General features: G+C 39.1%; 1 protein-coding gene across 1 annotated transcript; it reads left to right on the top strand.

Annotated features, from left to right (window-relative positions):
- Nucleotides 1-692: 692 nt before the first annotated feature.
- Nucleotides 693-26,742, top strand: RSPH3 (radial spoke head 3; the record flags this gene model as incomplete). The annotated part of the gene is made up of 9 exons (XM_081943910.1): nucleotides 693-817; nucleotides 2,164-2,296; nucleotides 8,350-8,491; nucleotides 9,632-9,777; nucleotides 11,398-11,601; nucleotides 13,360-13,552; nucleotides 16,950-17,036; nucleotides 17,951-18,157; nucleotides 26,109-26,742. The coding sequence occupies 8 exons, from the start codon at nucleotides 693-695 to the stop codon at nucleotides 18,121-18,123; spliced, it is 1,203 nt and encodes a 400-aa protein (XP_081800036.1). The 3' UTR covers nucleotides 18,124-18,157; nucleotides 26,109-26,742.
- Between the last annotated feature and the right edge of the window lie 340 nt (nucleotides 26,743-27,082).

Below are 27,082 nucleotides of genomic sequence, written 5' to 3'. Positions count from 1 at the left end.
TGGTGGGGAAACACAGGGGAGTCGTGCCTGCATGCATGGGAATGGGGTGTATGCAGGGGTTGCACACATGTGCGCAGGTGGAGGAGCACCTGGGGGAGTCATGCGTGCCTTACATTATGGATGTGCATGCATGTTTGAGCGTTTTCGGCACACAGTGACATAATGGTTAACCATCACCGTGCTATAATAACCACATCATTTTATGAGGTGCTGGGAATATTATCTGAGATTGTCCTCCTACCTAGGAAAAATTCTAGCAAGTTTGGACACTTTCTCAATTGGCTCCCCTTCCATTATCAGGATTCAATCAATGTCCAATTCTCTGCTATCCCTGAATGAAAAGTGATTTTCTATTCCTGGAAGCTTAGTTTAGATGCAAGTCATAATTCCTTGGTGCTACGTAAGACATGATGTGAATTCCACAAGCACCTCAAACTGACTAAGTCAAGTGAAATTCTTTTGGAATAGAATATCTTCTGGCTCTTTTTGTGCAAGAGAGCATATATGTTGGGAGCATTCAAATAATTCCAGTGAATCAACCCTACTCCCTGATCTGGGATCAGTTTACCTTAACAACTGTTGTTAAGGATGGAATTCCTCATTGCATAACAACAGTAGGCAGGGTGGATTGTTCCACAATTCCAGTAAGTCTTTGTAATCTTTCTTGGAACCCATGGTAGCTTAGATCCAGCATGACCTCAATGGTTCTCAACCAGGAGGATGCAAGAGCTTCTACAGAAACCTACACTTACAGCAGCCAGCCCCGAGTGGTGCCCAACAGAAAGCGGTATCAAGAACGCTACATAAACAATGTGCAGTGAGTAATGACACTTAACTTTACAGTCTTGGACTCAATATCTAACCCAATTATGAATCTGACTCAGCCTGATCAAGCCTTCATCACTATATTCTTTTCTACCTTGCCAATTAGAGTTTTCAAACTCAAGCCCTGCATTCAAATAAGCATTAAATCTATCCTGTTAAACATGCTCTTGGCTGTATATAAAATTATTAAGATCCTTTTCTTTCATTGGAATGCTTATTCCAGATAACAGCAGCACTATACACTGGATAATTTTCTTTATGTCTTTGAGGAAAAAAAAGCTACCATTTAGGACAGTGGGTTGGAAACTGAAAAAAGGATAATGGGTTCTATTGACCTAGCTATTATTCATGTTATGTTTAACAAATGCATCCTATTGTGCATTACAGGTGAGCACCTCCTTGAAAGAGAATGTCAACCCTGAAGTTGGCTGAACTGTGGCCATTTACTTTTTTGTAATTTCTAGGGAGGTTTCTTTTCTCACTGCTTCAGGGCTGACACAGCCTGCAGCGAAGGGGCCAGGCTGCGGGGGGTAGAGATTAGCTGGGGTTTTGTGGCCTAAATAAAATTCTTTCCCCTGGGAATCAAGGACGGTTATCCAGGTATCCACAGGGTGGAGACCGAGATCATCTAGCAACTGGGATGTATGCTGATTGGACCGTGGGACTGAGACTCTGGGGGGAAGTGACAAAGTTTACTTTTAATTGGGGGGGGAAAGGCGGCGCCAACTTAGAGCAGGTTTTCCACCAGGAATATGCCAATTTGATATGTCCTAATAAAGAATGTTCTTTGAGGAACTTGTTTGCCTCAGAGTTCTTATTGAATTGAGATGTGTTACTTGGAACCCTGACATAGAAAGTGACTGTGTCTTTTCTGCTGCTAGCAAGACCAATTTGTGTTTTTACTGCCACAGTAATAAACCTCACTGCCCAAAGAATGCAAAGTTGCTCAGTTTAATAATTCTATTGAGTTGTGCCAGTGTAGTCTTTTTATTTGGAAGGACCACCATCACTAAAACCCCAAGTATAATTCATTTCCATAGGAGATACCAAAGCTTGGTTTAGAGCAGCTGCTTCACAAAATCACTCTTCCATCTCTGTTTTTTCTGAAAATATCAGGTACTAGTAACCAGATGTGGAGAAAGCTGCCATCTGAGATCAGGAAGAGATACAGTCAAAGTAGGCAATCTAAAACCGAATAGATACAAAGCCCATCTACATTCCACATTGTTAAATGCCCCCTATTTCATAAGAACATTTAGCTCTATCACACAGCCTGATCATATTTATGGAATCAAATTTCTATATTTTGTGTCTCTTTCATAAATCCCTTATTGGCAGTATTTTTGAGACATTGATATATTTCCTTCTTAATTTTATGGATTACAGAGAAGAGCCAAATAACTATGGGAACCTCATGTATGATCGTAGAGTGGTTCGAGGAAACACATATGCTATGCAGATGTTACCCTGGGTAGGTTCCTTTTCTTAGAAATATTTTTATCTCTCTTAATCATGGGAATGCTGGATTGTTATTGGTGAAATATTTAGTATTTCAGTTTTTGTGTGGATGTAATGGTACCTAATTCACATGTGCTGCTCGTTGAGTGATGTTCATGCATAGATTTATCACTGAAGAAATGCATTTCCATCTTCAAATATCCAGCTTTCTTAGATACCTAGAAACAAATATCCATAAACAAATAAATATCTCATTAGAATCATTGTAATAATATCAAAATTAACTATAAACAAATATCCATCTTTCTTACACACCTAAAAACAAATAAAATTATAACCAGTAGCCAACGTGGCTTCATCGAAAACAGATCATGCCAAAGAAATCTTATTTCATTCTTTGACAAAGTGGCTAAATTAGTAGCTCAGCAAAATGCCGTGAACAGAGTACACTTAGATTTCAGTAAGACATTTGACAAAGTAGATGACAACCTACTTCTTGGTAAGCTAGAAAAATATGGAATAGACAGCATCACCACCAGATGGAATTGAACTGGATGACAAACCATATTCAATGTGTAGTCCTCAATGAAACCTCATCTACGTGGAGGGAAGTAAGTAGTCCAGGTTCAGATTTAGGCCCAGTACTCTTCATTATCTTCATAAATGATCTATGAAGGCACACTTTGGGAAATAGCTTTCGTGATCATATGATTAGCATGTTCATGACTTTAGGCATGCATTTTAGAAAAGAAATCAAAATTGGATAGCTAATGGAAAGTTTATGCAATGATGTATTATAGTTACAACATTTGTGTTGCAAAATATCTCATCAAATGATAGTGCTCAGCTGACTTGTCTGAAGTGCTCTAAGAGAAGTCAGGTTTATTAGTGCAAGGGTGAGTCCCACCATAGAATCTCAGTAGACTAGACTGAGAAGTTGGAAAACATTCCAGAAATTGGTAATAGCAGATCACTATTATAATTCTTCCCAACATATCCTGCACAGTTGTGCTCAAAGGACTAAAGTTGAGACTACACAGAGCCACTGTGTAAAGTTTGAATATATCTCCCAACTTGAGGTGAAGAATGTCCATTGACTCAAAAGCAGGTAGGAGGAAAAGACTAGCATTTGAATGCTGAGGCAGATGTGTTTATAGGCCTTGATCTCTATCTATCTATCTATCTATCTATCTATCTATCTATCTATCTATCTATCTATCTATCTAGCTAGCTAGCTAGCTAGCTAGCTAGCTATCTAGCTATCTAGCTATCTAGCTATCTAGCTATCTAGCTATCTAGCTATCTAGCTATCTAGCTATCTAGCTATCTAGCTATCTAGCTATCTATCTAGCTAGCTAGCTAACTAGCTAGCTAGCTAGCTATCTAGCTATCTATCTCTCTTTCCTTCTCTCCTCCCTCCCTCCACTGTATATATTCTATTTCATCTTCAATAAAGCAACTTAACTAGCAATGTCATGTTTATGTATTAGATGTACTTCTGGAGTCAGCAACTCATGAATTATAGGTCAAATGCATATCCCAGGAGAAAGGAGACTTTAATTCTGAAGTAAATGTCCATTGCTCAAAATATCTGTCTTGATAATAATCCTAATATAACCTCTACATGAACTATCCTAAAACTCTAGTCCTATCAATTCTCAGGATTCATGGATCTTCTTGGTACTTGCGAATAGACATGCCTAAGATAGTTAATGAAGGAACATGAAAATTGTATTAATATGCAAAGCATAGTAGTTTCAACCCTGTTTTATTCCAATCAATGTAATGTGCAATGAGGCCTTCTAACATTGTCCATGATGCCGAGGAATACTATGCTATTCATGTTCTAGAAAGTCATGCCATTCCTGAGGAATGATAGAAGAACACAGTATCTGATAAATTGGATATTTATGGATGCATGAATGAAGCAAGATAAAAACCTCACGGCCTTCTCTGTCCTAACTTTTGTTGAACCTCATTAATGTTCTGTAAATATGGGATATACAATAATAATACAATACAATAGTAGAGTTGGAAGGGACCTTGGAGGTCTTCTAGTCCAACCCCCTGCCTAGGCAGGAAACCCTATACCGTTTCAGACAAATAGCTATCCAACATCTTCTTAAAGACTTCCAGTGTTGGGGCATTCACAACTTCTGGAGGCAATCTGTTCCACTGATTAATTGTTCTCACTGTCAGGAAATTTCTCCTCAGTTCTAAGTTGCTTCTCTCCTTGATTAATTTCCACCCATTGCTTCTTGTTCTACCCTCAGGTGCTTTGGAGAATAGTTTGACTCCCTCTTCTTTGTGGCAACCTCTGAGATATTGGAATAATGCTATCATGTCTCCCCTAGTCCTTCTTTCTCTTAAGCTAAACATACCCAGTTCCTGCAACCGTTCTTCATATGTTTTAGTCTCCAGTCCCCTAATCATCTTTGTTGCTCTTCTCTGCACTCTTTCTAGAGTCTCCACATCTTTTTTACATCGTGGCGACCAGAACTGAATGCAGTATTCCAAGTGTGGCCTTACCAAGGCATTATAAAGTGGTATTAACACTTCACGTGATCTTGATTCTATCCCTCTGTTGATGCAGCCTAGAACTGTGTTGGCTTTTTTGGCAGCTGCTGCACACTGCTGGCTCATATTTAAATGGTTGTCCACTAGGACTCCAAGATCCCTTTCACAGTTACTACTACTGAGTAAGGTATCACCTATACTGTACCTGTGCATTCCGTTTTTGTTGCCTAAATGTAGAACCTTACTCTTTTCACCATTGAATTTCATTTTATTAGATAGTGCCCAATGTTCAAGTTTGTCAAGATCCTTCTGTATCTTAAGTCTATCTTCTGGAGTGTTGGCTATTCCTGCCAGCTTGGTATCATCTGCAAATTTGATGAGTTCCCCATTTATTCCCTCATCCAAATCATTGATGAAGATGTTGAAGAATACTGGGCCTAAAACAGAGCCTTGGGGTACTCCACTGCATACTTCCCTCCATGTAGATGCAGTTCCATTGAGAACTACACGTTGAGTGTGGTTGGTCAGCCAGTTACCAATCCATCTGGTGGTGATGCTGTCTAACCCACATTCTTCTACTTTATCTAGTAGTAGGTTATGGTCTACCTTATCAAAAGCCTTACTGAAGTCCAAGTAAACTATATCAACGGCATTCCTCTGGTCCACTAATTTTGTCACATTATCAAAGAATGCAATAAGATTAGTCTGGCATGATCTGTTTTTGACAAATCCATGTTGGCTTTTGGCTATTACTTTGTTTGCTTCTAGGTGTTCGCAAATTCGTTGCTTGATTATTTTTTCCAGAATCTTTCCTGGTATTGAGGTTAGGCTGATAGGTCTGTAGTTTCCTGGATCTAATTTTTTTCCCTTTTTTGAAGATGGGAACCACATCAGCTCTTTTCCAGTCCTCTGGTAGTTCCCCGGTGTTCCAGGATCTCTGAAAGATATAATTCAGTGGTTCTGAGATCTCGTCTGCTAGTTCCTTCAGAACTCTGGGGTGTAATCCATCCGGTCCTGGTGATTTGAACTCGTCTATAGTTTGAAGGTCATTGTATTTCAGTCTCAAAGGCCTTATTTACTCAAGAATAACTCCTGAAGAATTCTGCAAGGTTTAATTCCTTACAAACATGCTTTACACCAGGGATGTCAAATTCATGGCCCGTGGGCTGGATGCATCATGTGCTGGCCTTGCCCCCACCCAGTTTAGCAAAGGGGGGAGAAGTCCCAATACATCATGTGACGCTGCTGTGACAACATGAGTTTGACACGCCTGCTTTACACTGTGTGTCCTATAGGTCTCCATACGGTTTGAAAGGTTCAGTTTTCTTTGGTTTATTCTATCAGTCATCTGTGACTTGTTGGTCTTCTCCCATCTGTGGAAGAGCAACTGCTCACCATCACTGCTTTGCTTGGGAAAAACACAGAGGATGTGTTGCCTGCTAGATGCCAGCAAAGGATTTATTTATTTATTTATTCTTCGCATTTCTAAACTGCCCCCTCTCCCAAAAAGGGACTCGGGGCGGTGTACAGTCCACAATAAATAACAATGGATACTGAATGAAGGGCCATTAGGATAGTTCAAAGATGTGTATGATGATCCCAACACTACATATGTAAACATGTTGATTCTATATTGCATTTTGTGCTGCTGCATTGGATAACATTTGTGTAAACTGCTTTTCTGTTGCTTTCATACACAAAAGAGGGGGATAAGAACAACCAAAGAGAGTAAAAAGGAAACAATACAATGATACAATCAACAGAGTTTCTTGGGGACTAAAAGGGACTATATTTTAAGTTTGTGAAAAATAATATAATATAATATAATGTAATGTAATGTAATATAGCACAGCACAGCACAGAACAACACAACACAACACAACACAGCACAAACAATACAATACAATACAATACAACACAATTTTCAGTCTCCAAATGAAACTCAGTGTGATATAGTTGGATTAGGAGCAAGGAGATCAAGGTTCAGGTATTCTCTCAACCATGGGAGACTTTGACACTATCTCAATCAACCCAACCTACTCTGAGGGTTGTTGTTATGGGGAAAGATTGGAGATGGGAGTACAGTTATATGTAAGACATTAAGAAAGAACACCATGTAAAATAGCAAAGAATTCTTCTCCTTCCTCCCCAGAGTCCAGAATCTGCACCGGCTGAAATCAAGAAGCAACGTGAAGCTTACAAGAAAATGTTTGAACAGAAGCAAGCAAGGGAAGAGAATGAGGTCCATGCATCAGAAATTAGGATGTTGGAATAAATAAATGGAGATACCAGCTAATGCCAGGAATTTCTCCTTTAACACCGGTGGTGGAAATGGAGAAATTCCCTAAGATTGAATTGAAAGAATGGATTAATAAACTAAAAGAAAGTCAGATATATAAACGGGAAGACTGGAAGAACAAGATAAAGAATATAACCCAACTAAAGAATGTTTTAGCAGATATGAAATTAAATTGGTTGAATTTAATATAATTAGAGAAATTGATAAAAGTGGAAGAAAGATTTAAGGAGAAAGATAGACAACTAACAAAATTTGTAATGATTATAAAAGAATGTGAGATGAATGAAAAATATATAGGGAAAGGGGAATTATATGGAATATTAACTGAATTAGAAGAGCAGGCAAAAGGTTTAAAATAAATTTGGGGATCAGATTTGGGAGAAATAAATGGTAATGATTGGAAAAATATTTGGAATAGAAGAGTATATAAGAATATGTCAGTTAGAGTTAAGGAAAATGGATATAAAGTGATATGGAGTTGGTACCTAACACCACGTAAATTAAATCAAATAGATGGTAAATATACAAATATTTGTTGGAGGTGCAAGAAAGAGGTTGGAACATATAACCATATATGGTGGGATTATGATAGTGCATAAAAATATGGGACATGGTGTTTAGAGAAATTAGAGCATTCTTGAATGTAAATTTATACACGTCACCGAGAATTGCATTACTGTTGCTGGTGGGAAAATGGGATATAAATGAAACAAAAAGGAATGTATTGTAAATTTGATGATGACAGCTAGATTAGTGATGGCTAAATATTGGGGACAAAATTGGGATATTCAAAGAAATGAGTGGTATGATGAAATGTGGAGTTTGGCAACAAATGATAAATTAACAACAGAAATTAAATTTTAAAAAAGGATGATCAAAAGAAATAATTATAATGAAATATGGGGGGATTTTATAAAATCAGTGTTGGTAGAAAGCAAAGGGAATAAACCTACTCAAGAATAGTATGTTGATTTGGAAGGGATAAGGGCGCAATTGGAATGCAATGTATATCTTTTAGTTGTTCTAGATGAAGAAATATAAGGGGGGAAGGGTCTCCAGGGGGTGGGGGTGCTCTGTAATATATGTTTTTTTTCCTTTTTCTTTTTTCTTTCTTTTTTTCTATTTAGATGTATATGTACTATGTTTGTATTGCTTGTATTTTTAAAAAAATACAATATCTGTTTTCAGCCATAAAAAGAAAAGAAAGAGCACCTTGTAAAATAGCAGAGAATTTTTCTCCTTCCCCCCAGAGTCAAGAACTTACAACTGCTGAAATCAAGAAACGACATGAAGCTTACAAGAAAATGCTTGTACGGAAACAAGCAAAGAAAGAGATAGACGTCCATGCGCCAGAAATTGGGGACGTTGGAGATCGCAGTGATGTTCAGACAGGTAAAGCATCAGACAGCATCAATCAATTATCAAATGACTTCTGGACCTGAGATGAAGGATACTCTGTTGGGCAGAAATATCCATCCAAATAATGGGCATTGGACCATGAAAGAACTTCCATTTTTCTTTTCAATTTTCCTGATTTTTCTTATGTTTTATATTTTTTTTCCTATTATAAAAAGAGTATGTCGCTAGGATATATGCCCATGATGGCAAACCTATATATGCCCATGATGGCGAACCTATGGCATATGTGCCAGAGGTGGCACACACACGGTGGGCATGTGCGCCATCACCAGCTGTAATTCCAGGTTCGGGCGCACACATGTACACCGCCCAGCTGGTCTTCGTGCATGCATGCAACTGAACCCGGAAGTGCAGCTAGCGACGGCACGCAGCCAGTGAAGACCAGCTGGCTGGTGCGCATGCGTGTGACAGAACCTGGAAGAGAACAGCTGACCGCATGCATACACACTGTTGCTAGCTGCACTTCTGGGTTCTCTCGCATGTCGCATTCTGTCGCATGCATGCACGAAGACCAGTTGCGATGGACCCCGGAAGAGAGCGGCTGGCCACGCACACATGCGTACTCGGTGCCAAAAAGGTTAGCCACCACTGCTTTATGCTAATACACGTCCCATTCTAGCACCTTCCAGGGCCTATCTGGATTAAAGTTTTGTCTTTCCTATTAGCATTCTCTGCACTGTACACACTGCATGTCATTTTCAAGATGACATCCTAAATAAATTCACTATAGGATACATTCAATACATAGTGTTATTTGTTCTTGCTTTTTTAATATTAACAATCATGCTAATAATTTCGGTACTTGCTTTTAATGAGCAACAAATCACCTTAGAGCAACAAGTTACTCCAGTCAACAGTACTGCCAATACTATTGTGATATATTTTGGGCAAGAAGAGTGTCCTAATAATGGATATTCACAAGGCGGAGGAATTTTTTTAAAAAAAATCTAGATAGTGACCATGACTATATGATCAAGGCCACTATTTTGTGGTTTTTTTAATGCAAATCCACAAGTACACCTGCATAAAGTAAAATAAAAAAAAGAAGTCTATTTTGTTTTCAGCGGCTGTTCTAGGAACATGAAGTCTTTCAAAACAGACTTTATTTTTCAGAATTGTACCTGGAAGAGATTTTAGATCGTATTATTGAAGTTGATGTGGAGTGTCAAACAGATGCTTTCATAAAAAGACTACCCAGCCCAGTGTTCATCCCACAGAAGACTGGGGTTGATGTAGCAACACAAATTGAAGATGGAGAGGTACCGACAATATTTCAAAACTATTCTAGGTAATCCAAGAGGTAATGGAGTTGTGTGTTGTTGTTTTTTTGCCAAACACATCTTTAAAATTTCCTAATTTTAGAAGCTTTGGAACAGGGGTGTCAAACCCGTGGCATCACGGCAGCATCACATGACATATCATGAGATTTTTCCCCCTTCGCTAAACCGGGCATGGGCGTGGCCAGCACGTGACGCATACAGACTGCAGGCCATGAGTTTGACAGCCTTGCTTTAGAAATTAAAACATTTTGTAATAGTCTGTTCTTTCAAGCATTCTAAAATTCAATACTATATATGAGAACTGTGAAATACCACATCAGATATTCTGAACCCCAGTTCTATTTTTTTGTAACTGAGGTGCTTGCAAGAAAATGGGAGTCAGCTAATTTTGGGGGAGGCAGAGATGTGGCCATAAAGACCTGTCTCTAAGGTCCTTAGCAATCAGGCGTCTAGTAGATACTCCAGAAAAATCCCCATTGCACCTGTTTTCCTAACAACATTTGCTATATTTACACTCTCAGCATGTTTAAAGCATCTGAGCATGCTCAGATACAAGGACTGAAGGAGTTGCCCTAATGGTGTCCACACTCGTTGCTAGAACTGGTTGCCCAAACACAACAATAATGTTTAAAAGGGAAAATAGAGACAAATAACAATGGTGTATACTCCAGTCTCCAATTCCTGATTGAGAAATGATGGAGGTCGTGATCTCTGGGCTATGGGAAAATTCAAGCAAACAGAAAGTACTTCTCATAGGACATCCATCCATGTCAAAATTGTTTACCTCTAGACCTGGAGTGAGATACTTATATTTGTCCAGATGATTTTAATTTCTACTATGAGCATGACCACTAATTTGGAAAGCTGAGGATTGTAGCTCAAAACATCTGGAGGGATACAAGTTTCCCCCTCTTATCCTAAGTCAATTGAAGCTGGAGGAAGAAAAAGACAACATCTAACAAAGAGATTGGAGACAGAATTGGGTTTACCAAAGCTTTGCAGCCACTGCAGTGAGAAAGGGGATGTTTTTCATCAGTCTTTCTTTTCAGGGAAAATGACTCTTGAGCAATATCAGCAATTTCTAACCCTTCCCATGCCTCCTATTGATCCTAATGCTCTTCATGAATGGAAAAAGTTAAGGCATATCAAAATCTATCATAAAGCCTTTCACCTGCTCAATTTTTATAACCTTGATGGATTTCATTTCCTTTGAGAATCCCAATGCGATCCTTAGGAATGGGCCATGTTTATTGCCTTTCTCCGAACTCCCATTTCCCAGCTAGTCTTTCAACAACTCTGTAAGCTTGGTAAGTGTGATTGCAAAGGGGACCTTGATGTTCTCTGAACTTAGTGCTTTGATGATGTTACCTAGCTTCGGTAATGAAACATTTGTAAGGAAACAATCAAGGTCAGAGAGCACCAAGGACCTTTCATTTCAACCCTGAATTACAAATATTCTCCTTCATAAGAATGATTGTCTCCCTTGAACAAATGAAAGGCTTGTGTATGACCTGACCAGAATATATTTTCTTGTTTCCTGTCATGGAGTAGAATGATATTGTATGGCATTCATTCGGCTCTTTTTTTAAAAACTCTCAGCTCTTTGACTTTGACGTTGAAGTTAAACCAATGCTTGAGGTGCTGGTAGGGAAAACCTTGGAAAAAGCTTTGCTTGAAGTCATGGAAGAAGAGGATATTAGCAATCTTCGGGTACAGCAATATACCTATCAGGAATTGCGCAATGCAGAGTTGGCTGAAGTGCAACGCCTCGAAGAAGAAGAGCGGCGACACAGAGAGGAGAAGGTAGATTTTTGTAGAAACCATTACCTAGTGTTTCGCTTTGATGCCTATGTATTTCCCTGTAGTATTTTTTAAACAAGGAATTTAGGCTAGGCGCCATCTTGTCCTTTGCCTTGAGCATCAAAATGTTTTCATCCCATTCTAAAAATTAGCAATTCTTATGTACTTAGTTTCAGATCACTCAGGTTTCAGTGACTTGAAGTTACAGATAATTTAAATTAGATATGATCTGAAAAGGACAGCTTCTTTTATAGCAAGTAAAGAAATACAAACTTATACTATTAAATACAAATATGAGGAACAGAGAACATAAATACTTCAAGTAACAGAATAACAGAGTTTGGAGGGACCTTGGAGGTCTCCTAGTCCAACCACCCCCCTGTTCAGGCAGAAAACCCTATATCAACCCCCCCCCTGTTCAGGCAGCAAACCCTATGGCGAACCTATGGCACAAGTGGTACGCAGAGCCCGCTCTATGGGCACATTAGGTGTTGCCCCAGCCCAGCTCCACTGCACATGTGCACCAGTGGTGGGTTGCTCTTAACGTCGCTACCGGTATGCTGCTCAGGGGCCATGTGTCCTGTTCGTACATGTGCGCTGTGCACGCATGTGCAATCCACCCCCCCCCCTGTGACACCCAGCTGCTTGTTGGGACTCGCGCAATTGAGCGGTTGCTTTAAAAACAGGTATAGAATGCAGGTGGGCGGGCGGGCCAAACAAGCCACCATACCGGTACGCTATCAGCTGCTCCCTGCTACTACCAGTACAGCTGTATCTATACCAGACCTGCAGGAACCCACCACTGAAGTGCACATACCTCCCGCCAACCAGCTGGTCTTCGGATCTCTGCTGTGAATGTGCCGGGGGGAGGGGTGCATGCGCGGGGACACTCACATTGCATTTTGGAGTTCATGTGCATTTGCGCACCCTCCTTGCACCCCATTTTGTGGCTGGAAAGCCTCCAGCACCAACCTGAACGCCAAAAATGGGTGAGGGGGACGCAAGAGGCATGTGCAGGAGATGTGTGTGTATGCACAAGGGGACGCAGGGCATATGCCCAGGGGGCGCTCGCCTTGCATTTTGGGGTTTTGCGCACATGAGTGCATTCAGGCACTTATACGCACACTTTGGGGACTCAGCACTAAAAAGGTTAGCCATCACTGCCCTATACCATTTCAGACAAGTAGCTGTCCAGTCTCTTCTTAAAAACTTCCAGTATTGGAGCACCCACAATTTCTTGAAGTCAAATCATTCCACTAATTAATTGTTCTAACTGCCAAGAAATTTCTTTTTATTTCTTAGTTGGTTCTGTCTTTGATTAGTTTTCATCCATTGCTTCTTGTCCTGCCTTCAGGGTTAAAAATAGATTTTTGCAGCTTTATCCAGACAGCATATTCTTAATATAGGTCAAGTGCTTATCAAACAATGTTGCTGATATTACTTGGAATTTAATTCCAATTAGACAGATTGAGTCGAGGTGACAGGAGTGCAATTTTGCTTGGTTACCTGGAAGGGGTTTGGTCCTGTAGCTCCTGAGAAAGTAGACAGGTTCCCTTGGGACAGGTAACCCAGTTATATATTTGTTAGACCTTTGCCCTTCTTGACTTTTGAAAGCAGTCTGAGAAATGACTTGTAATTGGATCCATGCAAACGTTAACAAGACAATCAAAATACAACAATCATTTTCACTTACAGATAAGGGGGAAGGGGAAAAGTCTGCATGTTTTATATATTATGTAAAAATTTCCGCATTACTAAAAGTCTCATGGAAAAATTGATGATTATTTAAAGGAACATCGCATGGCAAAGGAATACCAAATACAAGCAGAAGCAGAAATGGTGTCTAAGAAAGTGGCAGCACGGGCATTTTCTTTCCAATATCTGGAAGATTTGATTCCTTCCGTCTTTTTTAGCCTTCGAAGTAAAGGATTTTTCTATGATGAAGTCCAAAGAGGTAAGTGTCATTCATACTGGAAATATTATTTTTAATCCATATCTGTAATCCAAGTGTGAAATCCACTTACCTTTGCTACCAGTTCGGTAGCAATGTGAGCGTTTCCATAAGGGACCTTCCGCGCATGCGCAGAGCATGCCTGCAAAGGTAAGCGAATAGCGAGGGGGGGGGAATCCGCTGTGCCATGCCATTTAGATTAGCTAGAAAGCAGGAAATCCTGCTTTCTAGTTAATATAAATCACACATCACAGTTGATCGTCAGAAAAACCTGTTCGCCTGAACCAGTAGCAACTTTTTTTACTACTGGTTCAGGCGAACAGGTAGCATTTTTACTACCAGTTCAGGTGGACCGGTCTGAACCGGTAGCATTTCACCCCTGCGGTAATCCCTTAAATCACGGGTGTCCAAACTTGGGAACTTTAAGACTTGTGGACGTCAACTCCCAGAATTCCCCAGCCAGCATGGCTGGCTGGGGAATTCTGGGAGTTGAAGTCCACAAGTCTTAAAGTTCCCAAGTTTGGACACCGCTGGCTTAAATCATCCTGTGTGATAACACTTAGCCCCCCTCAAAATGTGCCAAACCCAAATGTGTAGAATATTTTAAACGGCTTGGCTAGGACAATATTTCTCTTGTTCATGTGCTGCTTGATAAGTATTTTTTTTTACTTACTTTACATTTTTTTAAAAAATTCTCAGGGTGATGAAAAAGATTGCATGTGGTGTTTGCTTGATAAGTTCAGATATTACTGCCTTTTAATATCTTTTGCAGTTATTAGTTTTAAATCAACCCTGATAAACTCTATATAACATGGATGAGATTAAAAGAAAATTCCTACAGTAAGAATTAAATGAGTAGCTTAAACTGGCAAGTAATATAATTACACAAGGACCTTGATGGTTAAGCTCTATTGAGAAAGCAGAAGTGTCTTAAGCTGATACTTAGGCTACAGTAAAAACAGCAGCAGCCAAAGTAGAAAGGAGCTTTAAACTCCATTAATCATCTCACCTAATCTCTAGAGAGGGATAATCCATACAATACCATGAGCCTCGCTCATTTATTTTTAAGCAGAGGGAAAATTCAGATGGGGAAAATATTTATGTTGCTTGATCCCAAACTGTTATTTTTATTATTATTATTTTTGTGGACAGAGGTATTTAGCTAGGGATAGATTGCCATGGAGAAAATCTATCTATGTGGTCATTAGGATCACAAACAACTTGATGGCATAGAATCAATCAACAGTAATATTTATACAATGTTGACTAGGGGGCAGTATTATTTCAAAGGCAATTAAACCATTAAAATGAAAAGATTTGTATCAATATTAACTGCGATTTCTGAAATATTCAAGTTAATAAGCATCAGGTTACTTAGATTTAAAGATGAGTGTGGCATCAATAAACCACAAACATTTATTATATGCTAAAGGTTTCTGTCTTAAATGTAATAGTTAATCCTAAAGTCTGCACTGTATTGTTACCTATTGCTGCTTTTGCATACTTAAAAAAAGGGAGAGGAAGGAAAGGAAAGGAAAGGAAAGGAAGCTATTGGTTTCCCAAAACATTCAGAAAGGAATCACAAACTCTGAGAGAAGATGGAGAAAGAAAATATTCTAGGCCAAGATGGGGGGGGGGATTAGACAACTGGATTATCTCCTGAAAGCAAGGGCTTCAAAGTTTTCAGGCCGTGGTACCTGAATAATAATAATAATAATAATAATAATAATAATAATAATAATAAGAAGAAGAAGAAGAAGAAGAAGAAGAAGAAGAAGAAGAAGAAGAAGAAGAAGAAGAACAACAACAACAACAACAACAACAACGATACCCATTGTCATCGCAGCACTTGATACCATGTCCAAGAATTTTACAAAGCACTTCAATAAATTGCAGCTTCCTACAATAACACCAGCAGAACTGCAAAAAACTGCACTACGCGGAACATCATATATTTTAAGAAAGTACTTGGTTGATACTTAGGATGATGGTAGCAACCCATATCAACCATTAGCACCAATCAATGGTATTTTTGACACATCTTTAATTGTTCACTTGACTGAGTTTCATGTTTAATGAATAAAAGAAATAATAATAATAACAATAATAAATACAACACACCTGACATAACAATAGTTCAAAAGAAAAAAGTTTGGTTCATTGCCATTGCAATACCTGGTGATGCGCGAATTGAAGATAAGCAGAAAGAAAAAATCACAAAGTACTGGGACTTGCAAATTGAAGTTGAGCGACTGTGGAAAAAGAAATCGTGTGTTGTCCCGATTTTAATTGGAGCCCTTGGAGCAATACCTAAAGGACTACCTCGCTATTTGAAAATTCTAAATTTACCTGACTTGAACATTCTGATTCTACAAAAAACCACCCTACTTGGAACAACTTATATCCTCCGACGTTACCTTAACAGTTCCTAGATCCTTGGTTAGGACTCAAGCTGTTGAGCTACCAACCAACCCCAAAGGCTGTGAATCTCACCAAAGATTAACCAGTAGTAGTAGTAGTAGTAGTAGTAGTAGTAGTAGTAGTAGTAGTAGTAGTAGTAATACTAATATTAATAATAATAATAATAATAATAATAATAATAATAATAATAATAATGAACCCCTGATTGAGAGTCAAAATTCTAGTGATAGAAAAAGCTATTTTCAAGTGACTTTTTTTTTACCATTAGTTTCTTATGGAATTCTTCAAAAGTTCCATACAGAATCCCATGTTAGTTCCATAAAGGATATTCTTGAGTTCCACATGGTATACTTCAAAAAACCATGTCCTCCTCCTGGATATTGTGAATCAGTGCTATTTTCAAGCTTAATACTTCTTTCAGAGTAAGAGTCCTTAGTATTTTACAGTTGAAGATATTTTCTGAATAAAGGATAATGCTGATAAATACAAAAGCACACAGTGATTTTTGTACTTATTTTAAAAATATGGATTAAGTAGCCTTTCTATTAAACTTTTAATCCACTAATATTCAAATCTCTGGATAGATTAAAAATTACTTAAAACACTAAATTATTCTTTGTAGGAAAAGAAAAGATAGTACATATCTAAACTGCAAAAGAAAATAAAGAAATAGCACAGCATAGTTAGATAACCTGAGAAAAGTTCTTATGTATCTGGGAAGAAAGTTAATGAAACAGAATGGATATATCACCACGTAATTACGGTACATCTAAGATCATGTTATATTTCATTTTTCTCACTTTGCTTCACACATACAATTATCTAGACAATGTACAAAAAATACCAACCTGATAAGTATAATCTTATTTATTACACTTTCTAAAGAGCCAGTCATTATACTTTAATGGACAGGAGTTTTCTACCTATTTAAGAATCACAGCACTGTATAATACTTGTTTTCCTTTGGTACTTTGCATAGATATTGAGAAAGGATTCCTTCCCTATGTGATGCGCCGTGCAGAATTTCGGCTGCAGAAGAAGATCCTAGGAAGAATAATGACAGATTGTAAGTATGCCGAAATGTTCTGGCTATCCAGGATTCTCTCCTGCTGCTCAGAGAAGAATCAATATGATGCCCAAGCAATTAACATTTTGAACATCTGAATTATACAAAAATCAGAGGAAAGGACAGTAGTATAATGGCCAGAACTCAATGCTTGCTTTAATGCAGGAGTGCACAACTGGGTGAACCACCAAGAGCCTTGGTCATACCTTCCACAATCTCATCCAATGTTTTTGTCATGCATTTAATAAAACAGAAAAGGAAAAGTATTTAAAACACATATGATCATCAATGTAATTGCCTTAAGTTAATTTCATTTTGGCAACACTGCATTTTTGTACTTTTTATTTTGCTCTCTCTCTCTCTCTCTCTCCTCCCTCCTTCCCTCCATGGCATATCACTTAATACTCTTCCATCTGAAATAGCTGAGAGTTTACATGTGAATTTTTTGTAATGTTGCATAGCACACAACCATGTCATAGTGCAACTGGTTGTAAAGTGTGCCAACAGGGCAGCGTGTTTGGAGTGAAGTTTTTGGTTTCTTGCCTGCTTATGTTATGTTACCTCTAGATTGAAAATGGTGATGTGAAACTCCAAGGAGTTTCTTGCCCAATATTCTACACATCTCTATTGTAAAGCTGCTCAGAAAACACAAAAAAACCCGAAAGATACATCAGCAGCATATTTGTTTAGTTTCTATCTATCTACCGGTACTTCTTTCTGAACATATATTTCAGCATTAACCTATTGTCCTTGTTGCATTCAAATTATGTCTTTTTAAAATTCAGTTCCATTGCCTTCCTTAATTATGTGTATCCTGAGTCTATGTTGATGAAACAAAATACAATGTCAAAACGGTTACAGTTAAGAGATTATCTACTCAGGTAAACGTTAACTTAAGGTAATTACTTTTGCAGGCTTAATCAATGAGGTCCTCAAAAAGAGATTGGACAGCTATGAGGAAAAGCAATTACTACAAAAGTCTCTCCTGGATAAAATACCTCAAATCCAGACATCAAAGGTGTTTTCCGGGAATGCTGCTATGCTTAAAACGCCCTCTGGTTTCAGAAGAACTGTGATGAGACAATAAAGAGGATGTCACATCCTAATGCACAAAGGTTCAGGTAATTATCTATTTGGTAAAACATAGCACTAAAATTCAATGGTGGGATTCAAACATTTTTACTACTGATTCTGTGGGCATGGCTTGGTGGGCATGGTGTGAGTTAGTGGGCATGGTGTGAGTTGGTGGGCATGGTTTGGTGGGCATGGCCGGGGAAGGATACTGTAAAATCTCCATTCCCTCCCCACTCCATGGGAAGCTTACTGCAAAATCCCCATTTCCTCCCAATCAACTGGGACTCAGGAGGCAGAGAATAGATGAGGATGGGGCCAGTCAGAGGTGGTAGTTACTGGTTCCCCAAACAACTCAAAATTTCCGCTACCGGTTTTCCAGAACTGGTCAGAACCTACTATAATTCCTGCTTTACCTAATTAACACCTTAAGTAATATCTTACTCTTTGAGGAACATAAGCCATACAGAAATGTGAAAAATGAAGTGTCTTCAGAATGTTAAGACAAAAGTACCACCTTGCGTATTTAGCAAAATAAGACAAGCTGAAAAACTATATGGATTTTCTGATTAATAAGTTTATTTGTTTTGTGTGGCCACCCATCTCATATGTATAACTCTGGGCAGCTAACAGTTAAAAAGAGAATAAAAACAGAATAGAGATTGATCTCCAAATCAGTGTTTCCCAATGTGGGCATTTTGGGCTCAATTGTAGTCGTAAGTCAAGGGCTACCTGTAGATAGTCCTGTAGATACAACTAAAATAATGCAGAACAGAAACAGTTTTGTGCTGCCAATGAATTGGCCTGTGGAAATTACACATTGTTCACACGGTCCTTATCAATAGCTGGATGCCACTTTGGCAAATGCTTTTTCATATGCAGAGTGAAGTGGGTCCCAACTTTTTTTTTCTTGCTGGAAGAGGGAACTGAGAATTTTCAAATTAGGACAGCCAGATCTGGAGTATAAAAATCCAGACAATCTTCAGATGGCAGCAAAGACTTAACATATTTTTTGGAGTATAAGACATACCTTCTTCCCTCAAAAAAGAGGCTGGAAATCTGGGTGTGTCTTATACATTGAATACAGCATTTTTTCACCTCCAGAAATCATGCCCCCTTCACCAAAATGGCTGTGCATAGCCTTTAGGAAGCTTTCAGAGTGCTCCTGGGGGCTGGGGAGGGCAGAAATGAGCAAACAATTGGCCTTTTTTGCTCAGTTCCTCCCCCCCCCCCCCCAGCCCCAGGAGCACTCTATAAACCTCCTAAAGGCTATTCATGCCATTTTTGGGGGGAAAGGGGGAAATTTTGGGGGAAATGGGCCGTGTAATTGGTTCGTTTTCCCCCCCATCCCCCGCCCTCCAGGAGCACTCTACAAGCCTCCTAAAGGCTATTCATGCCCTTTTTTGAAAAACAGCCCCATTTTCGTGAAAAAACGGGCCGTTTTGGGGAGGTCTGCAGAGTGCAAAACCTTTTTTTTTTAAATTGCCTCTTCAAAATCGTGGTTCATCTTATACTCTTGTGCATCTTATACTCTGAAAAATACGGTAAGAATTTTCTATATAACTTCATGGGATCAATCAGAATAAAGCTGGAAAGAACCTTGGAGATCTTCTAGCGAAGTCCAACAGCCTGCTCAAGCAGGAGACCTTATATACCATTTCAGATAGGTGGCTGGCCAGTCTTTTCTTAAAAACCTCCAGTGATAAAGCACCTGCAACTTCTGATTTGAAATCCTGATTTGCTGCCCTAATTTTATCCAACTTCCCTTTTATTGCTACCACTAACTGTTTTCCTTATCCTGAACCAGAGAACATCCTAACACTCCTTACTTGCTAACAATAGTGGGTCTCCCAGAAAGGAGCCCTGGGAGAAAACTATTGTTTGGAAGTTTGAATCCAATCAATGCGCTTGTTTGTAACTCATAAAAGGTAAAATTGTCAACTCGCAAAGCATCCCTGGCCTGCTCTCAAGTTGTCATAGGAAATGGGTGATGGGAAACCAATGAAACAGCACAGCAGCACAAGACAGCGGCCGGAGGGAAGAGGTCTCTACAACCCGTGAAATTGTCCCGTTGGCGAATGTGATTGATGACACATCATGAGGGGACAGGGGGGAAACACAGGGTCATGATTGGGACTGTAAATTATGTGGAATCAGAGATGGCTTCACTTGGGCACCTGCCGACAAATAGTGATTAACTTCGATGAGAAAGAAATCTCTTCCGTGGTCACATTTCAACTTGTTCTGGTACTGTTTCAAACCAAAAGGTATGTGCATGTGTGCAATTTCTTGCCCTGATTGAGACATGAAAATAAAAACCTGACAACGGAATGATCAGTAAAACACTACTGGTAGTCCTCAACTTACAACCAGTCGTTAAAGACCGTCAAAGTTATGACTTCAAAATAGCTACTTACAAGTACCATATTTTTCAGAGTATAAGACGCACCTTTTTTCCTCAAAAAAGAGGCTGAAAATCTGGATGTGTCTTATACATCGAATACAGCATTTTTTGCCTCCTGAAGCCCCACACCGTTCACCAAAATGGCCATGCAGAGCCTGTAGAAGGCTTTCAGAGAGCTCCTGGGGCTATGGAGGGCAGAAATAAGCAAAAAACAGGCCATGTTTTGCCCCCAGCCCCAGCCCGCAGCAGCACTCTATAAGCCTCCATAAGGCTATGCATGCAATTTTTAAATTAAAAAATGGGTCCATTTTCGTGAAAAACGGACTATTTTTTGCTCATTTTTGCCCCCCCCCCATGCACCCAGGAGCACTCTGCAAGCCCCCCCCCAAGGCTATTCATGCTTTTTATTTGAAAAAAACGGGCCCGTTCTCGCGAAAAACGGACCGTTTTTGTGAGGTTTGCACAGTGCAAAAACTTTTTCCCCCTTTCAGAAATCTCTTTAGTTAGAGTGGTTGATGAGAATTACATTGATCAAGTGCTATGCCAGCGGGAACAAAGTTAGGTGCTGCAGATTGTCAGCGATTTCCTTCTCCAGCACATGGATAAATACAACTGGAAACAGCTACCTACCTACCTACTCTCTCTCTTTCCCTACCTACCTATTGTATTTTTCCCTCTCTCTCTCTCTCTCTTCCCCTTTATCTACCTACCTACCTACCTACTCTCTCTCTCTCTCCCTACCTACCTACTGTATTTCTCTCTCTTTCTCTCCCTCTCTCTCCCTCTATCTACCTATCTACTTTTTTTTAATTTGCCTCTTCAAAACCTTGGTGCGTCTTACACTCCGGTGCATCTTATACTCTGAAAAATACGGTAAGTCATCCTTGAAATTCTGACCTCTGTCAATCTGGTCACGTGATCATATTTTGGTGCTTGGCAACTAACTCGCACTTACAACCAGTTGCAGCATTCTGTGGTCATATGACCCACGTGACCACAATTTGTGATGGGTTTGTTGCCAGTTTCTGGAGGTGAGGGGGAAAAGCCATCCGGGAGAATTGATTTGGTTAATAAGCATATAGTTCACTTAAGGACCACAATGACTTATTTTATGACCATCATTAAAATGTTTGTAAAGTTATGTCCTATCACGCAGTGCTTCAACTTTTTGACTTCAGTGACTTACTGTATGACCAAAATTCTGAACTGTATCGTGGTCATAAGTCAATGACTACCTGTATATTTTCATATGTTTCGCATTAATTACATTTTTCCGTATCAAATCGTATTTGCAATGGAGGGTAATATAGGATAGATTTTTACATAATTAATTTTTTGGGGGGGGGGGAAATGCATTAACAGAAGTAATAAAGTTGAAATATTTAGCAAACATCCAAGGTATTTCAGGAGTGGAATAAGAATGAATGCATCTTTTTTAACCATGACTGGATCTTGCCTTTAATGAAATTCTAATTCTAAATTAATAATTTCTCAAGAGTTTCTGCAAGTGTTACCACTAGATGTCAGTAGAATTATTAGAAGCAAAGTATATTTCTGTGTTCTTAAGCATGCAATATATTTTCCGGTTGGCTGAAGTTGTGGCATTCATTAACTGTATTAGGCATGCCTAGTCAGAAAGACCAAGACGACTCACAGAAGTCCCATGAATTTATGGGAATATAGCCTTAATATCTTTTAAAACTAGTCATTTGATGTCATTATCTGAAATATATTTTGAGCAGTGTATTCAGAATTAAAACCAATTTGATCGCATTCTCCCTCCCCTCAAATATCTTACATTTTCATTTGTGGGAATAGCTGAAAATTAATGGACAACAGTCATGAAAGGTGGTAAAATATGCAACTTTCTCATTTCGTTTTGAGTGGATTTTCAGAATACCAGCAGCTCTGATTATAATCCCAGACCTGGCATTAAGTACCATCGTCAACTAATATGACCAAAAGGCCATATTGGCTAAATAACAGGAATGTACTCTAAAACACCAGAACAGCATAAAGCTGGAGATTACTCCTTATATGGTATACCAAGAGAATGGTATGTAGATAAAATAAGATATAAATAACAGATATAGCTCTATGTGTCATGTAGTAATAACTGCTTAGTGCTGAACTGCACACATTTACATGAGCCTCTTAAGTGTAGCCTTTAATAAGTCCATTTTCAACTTCTTGAGAAGAAAATGTCTAGTCTTTGTCGCCTAGCGGTGGAGCTCTCACCTCACAACCAGGATCCTAGGTAGAGGCAGATGTAGGATCTCCTGCTTGGGCAGGGGGCTAGACTAGATGACCTGCAAGATCCCTTCCAACTCTGTTAATCTGTTTAAAACATGAGAATTTACTTAAACACTTAGAGCCCGGGTGTCAAACTTACGAAACATCATGTTGCCATCACGTGATGTTTCGTGGATTTTTTTTTCCTTTGGCAGACCTGGGGTGAGTGTGGCCTGCGTGTGACACACCTGGCAAACTGACCGCCAATTTGACACCCCTAACCTAGAGTGCTGCTAACAGTGAATACAGATAGTATACAGAAAGTGACAGAAAAATGAAGCTTACCCATGGTTAACTTATCCCTGGGGTATTAAACAAGTTTATACAATGCACTACTATACCACATACGTATTAGCCAACCATATATTTAGCCAAGTATGTTGTGTGAATCTTTCCAGAAGAAGTCAAATCAGACTTTCATTTCCCCCCACCCAAGTTTCCTTGCAAAAATCTTGCTTAAGTTTCATTAAGTCACAATTTCCCAGATAGAAGATTGGCAGATGAGGCAGTAAATCATATCAAGATATTTTTTTTCTCACTCGCCTAGAAAATTTACATTTCTTCCATGCTGGGCTACAAAAATCTTAAGGACTATTGGACCCTGATCCACTAGCCCAGGGGTATCAAACTGGCAGCTCATGGGCCAGAGGCGTCACATGCAGGCCCTGCCGACCCAGCTCAGCACATGGGGAAAATGTCACAAAACATCACATGACATCAATGTGACATTGCGAGTTTGACACTCATGCACTATCCCTAACTCATTCACCCATAGACTGGAGTCACATATTTCATTAATATGTGAAGCCAGCCATTGTGCTTTTATATAATGGATTACAAAATGAGAACCCAGCCAGTTGCGTTTAGTCAATAAATCATAGCTAAGAAAACTGTAGTTTAATGTAAAAGGTAAAGCCATCCTTTGTGGCATGGTCAATGAACTATGATTAAAATGAATTAAGGCACAGGGGAATAGTGTGTATTAATATAGCCATGCACACTCAGTCATATGCGCATGATACATTAGGGAGTGGTTCTCAACTTTTTCTTCAACTCGCCTTTAGATAACATTTGTGGCCACGAACCATAGCCACAGAACACCAAGACTTAACTCCAGATTTAAATCATAACAGTTCTTCCAGCCTTCCTGGTCTCCCTGTGATGACATCATGGCCCCCCAAGGGGCCACAGACTACAGGTTGAGAACCACTGCATTAGGATATCCAGTACTTTTTAAAACTAAAAACAAGGCAATGTGGAAAACACCTTATATCTCCCTCTGATCCTTAAATATATCTATGCTAGAGATGTTAGAGCCATACCTAACCATACATATAAGGAGCCTTAACCTGTGCCAGTTAGAGGTTTTCATGAAGCACTCTAGCCCAATTGTACTAACTGGTTAGTACAACTTGCCTTCTGTCTAATGCAGGGGTCCCAAACCCTTGGTCCATAGATTGGCACCGGGCTGCAGCATGCCAGAAATTGGGCTACGTAAACAAGAAAAGCCCCATCCGCAGGATGCAGACAGCATGCAAAACCATACCCCCTCTGGTCCATGGAAAATCCTCTCTCCACAGAACCAGTCCCTGGTGCCCAAAAGGTTGGAAGCCGCTGCTCTAATGCCTAGGCCAAGGATGGCTAGCCTTTTCCGGACCAGGTGCCCAAAGCGCGTGAACCCCCGAAATGCAATGCGCATGCAGCCCCGCACATGCATGCCCTCTGCATGCACCTCACCTCCCCACGCATGCGTGTGCGGCTCCCACATACACTCCCTCATGCATGCGCAGCATAGAACTGAAGACCAGCTGCCCGGCGGGAGGCAGGCGCTTGTGAGGTGGAGCTGAGCTGGGGGGATGGCTTATGTGCTGATAGAGAGGGCTCTGCATGCCACCTCTGGCACAGGTGTCATAAGTTCACTATCACAGGCCTTGAGGATATTCTTGTTAGCGGGCCAGCACTTCAAGAAGAGCATAGCTACTTGAAAGAACATGGCTGCATTCCACTGCAGGAAATTAGCTTAATTGTTAACTATGAACAGTCCCACCTTGTTCAGCCTCGTATCCTAACTGAGGCTATTCTCTGAGCAATTTGCTAACTGTTAATGAAGTTATAAACCAAAGTCTAAAAGTGAATTATTAAAAAGATTAATTATTATACATATTTGTCATATGCATCCTACCTGAGTATTTACTGTTTCTATGTACATTGGGTTTCCAGGTGGAGATTTCTGCTACACTACTAGTATAATACTAGCATACTATATAAAAGCCATATTTAAACAAACCACTGTTTAATATAATGCAGGAATTCAGCCAATTGGGTTTTTACTCAGAAAGGGATGCAAGATTTGTAATATTTGCTGTATTTGCAAATATGTAGGATAAGTATATTGGAAGCAAACAGATCTCCTGCGTTTGAAATCCTGAAAGGTATCTTTTACAGCTTCTTCTCTACTAGAAAGTTGGATACCACCAGCCTCTTGCAACTAAATATAGCCAGAACCTCTCCACATTCTTTCCATTTCAGCCTTCAAATTTTTGTTTTTGCTGACTCTGTGGACCCACCCTTCTTGTCTAAATGGGAACCTTTTTCCTCCACCTTAGGATGAAGGTTGAGGACAAACTAACTTGTATAGTCAAATCAGAACCACCCATCCAAATGAGAGAACAGCAAGGGGAAAATTTCATTCAGCCCTTGCAGGAGTATTAAAAGAAACATTTAAGAGGCATTAAAGTAAACAGCTCAGCAGTGATTGAGTAGGCTAATGGGCAGAAAATTACAAACAGTGCATGGAAGCCACTGAATGAAAACAGTTTAAACCCTGAAAAGAAAATCCATCAGACTGCAATATTGCTATTGATTGCTATGTATTTTAAGCTAATTTAGATGGGTGTCCATTTGCCAGATAAGGTATTACAGGTTTGTTTTGTCTTTCCAATCACAAAATTGTTTCTCAGTTATTAGTAGCTCATCTAACCATCATTATCAGTCAACTTAATAAAGCATAAACTTTCATTTTGAACTCTTAGCCATCAATCTACTTGACTGTTATACCTATAATAAGGGTAAAGGTTTCCCTCGCACATATGTGCTAGCTGTTCCCAACTCAAGGAGATGGTGCTTATCTCTATTTCAAAACTGAAGAGCCAGCGCTGTCCAAAGACATCTCAGTGGTCATGTGCAATGGGCATGACTAAACGGCAAAGGCACATGGAACGCTGTTACCTTAATAGTATAATTTATTTGTTTTTTTAAAAGGCCCAATGTTAAATCATTTTTTTGCTTGTTTTATGTCTCCACAGAATCTAAAAAGATTGTATATAATCATTTGGGAGAATCTACTGAATACTTGTGAAGAAAGCTGTTATTCTGGCAAGCATTAAATCGAATGCTATTTTTCAAGTGTTTTTAAATTGGGTATTTTGTTTTAAACTTTTGTCATTGTAGCTATTTTTTGCCTTTATTTCTATAATACTCTTCTGTAATTGAGAGAGACATATGGGAATACAGTATACTATTTCCTGTAACAATGCCACTTTCCAATATGTGGAGAAAATTTGGGTTTAGCCATATTAAATTATACCCATTAAAATCAAAATGATCTAAATTAGCTTAATTGGTTAAGTCTCATGTTTTCCACCAAGTCTATACTAATCTTTCATTACAGTATGCTCTTTTTATCTGTTACTGATTTTAATAATTATATGCTAATTTATTTCGTTAAGCCATTTTTAAGGGAAGCAATTAACATTTTATAACAAATATACTAGAAAAAATATTTACTTGATCATATAGCCTTTATTCTATAATGAAACTAAATTGCATTTAAATGTCACCCTGAAAACTACTATCTTCCTTTCTAATGGACTGATAGCCATCTATATAACATGCTTGTAGCTATATTATGGCAAATGCATCTATTGTAGAATAAACCTATTTTCACACCACTATTTTTGTATTATTTTCTATTCCGTTGTGGACTTTATGCACAGCCATATTTATAGAAAGTACAACAATGGTTCTGTGTTTGCGGTTTTGTTTTTCAAAACGTCAATTAGAAAGAAAAAACAAGATTTAGAGAGATTATTCTGCTCACTTCCCCTTAGCATTTCAAGGTCACTTGTCCAATTGTGTGAAAGTTGTAACAAAAAATGGTAAATGAGAAATGTGGGATCCTTCATAAACGTGGGAATTAAAGCATACAGAGGTGCTAAAAACACTTAAGACTAAATAAATTAGCTCTGTTTGGTACCAGCTAGAATGAAACTGGTTAAAA

The sequence above is a fragment of the Natrix helvetica genome (assembly GCF_964273705.1).
Source record: "Natrix helvetica genome assembly, chromosome: 2".
NCBI lineage: Eukaryota > Metazoa > Chordata > Lepidosauria > Squamata > Natricidae > Natrix > Natrix helvetica.
This window is presented reverse-complemented; position numbering and strand designations above follow the sequence as displayed.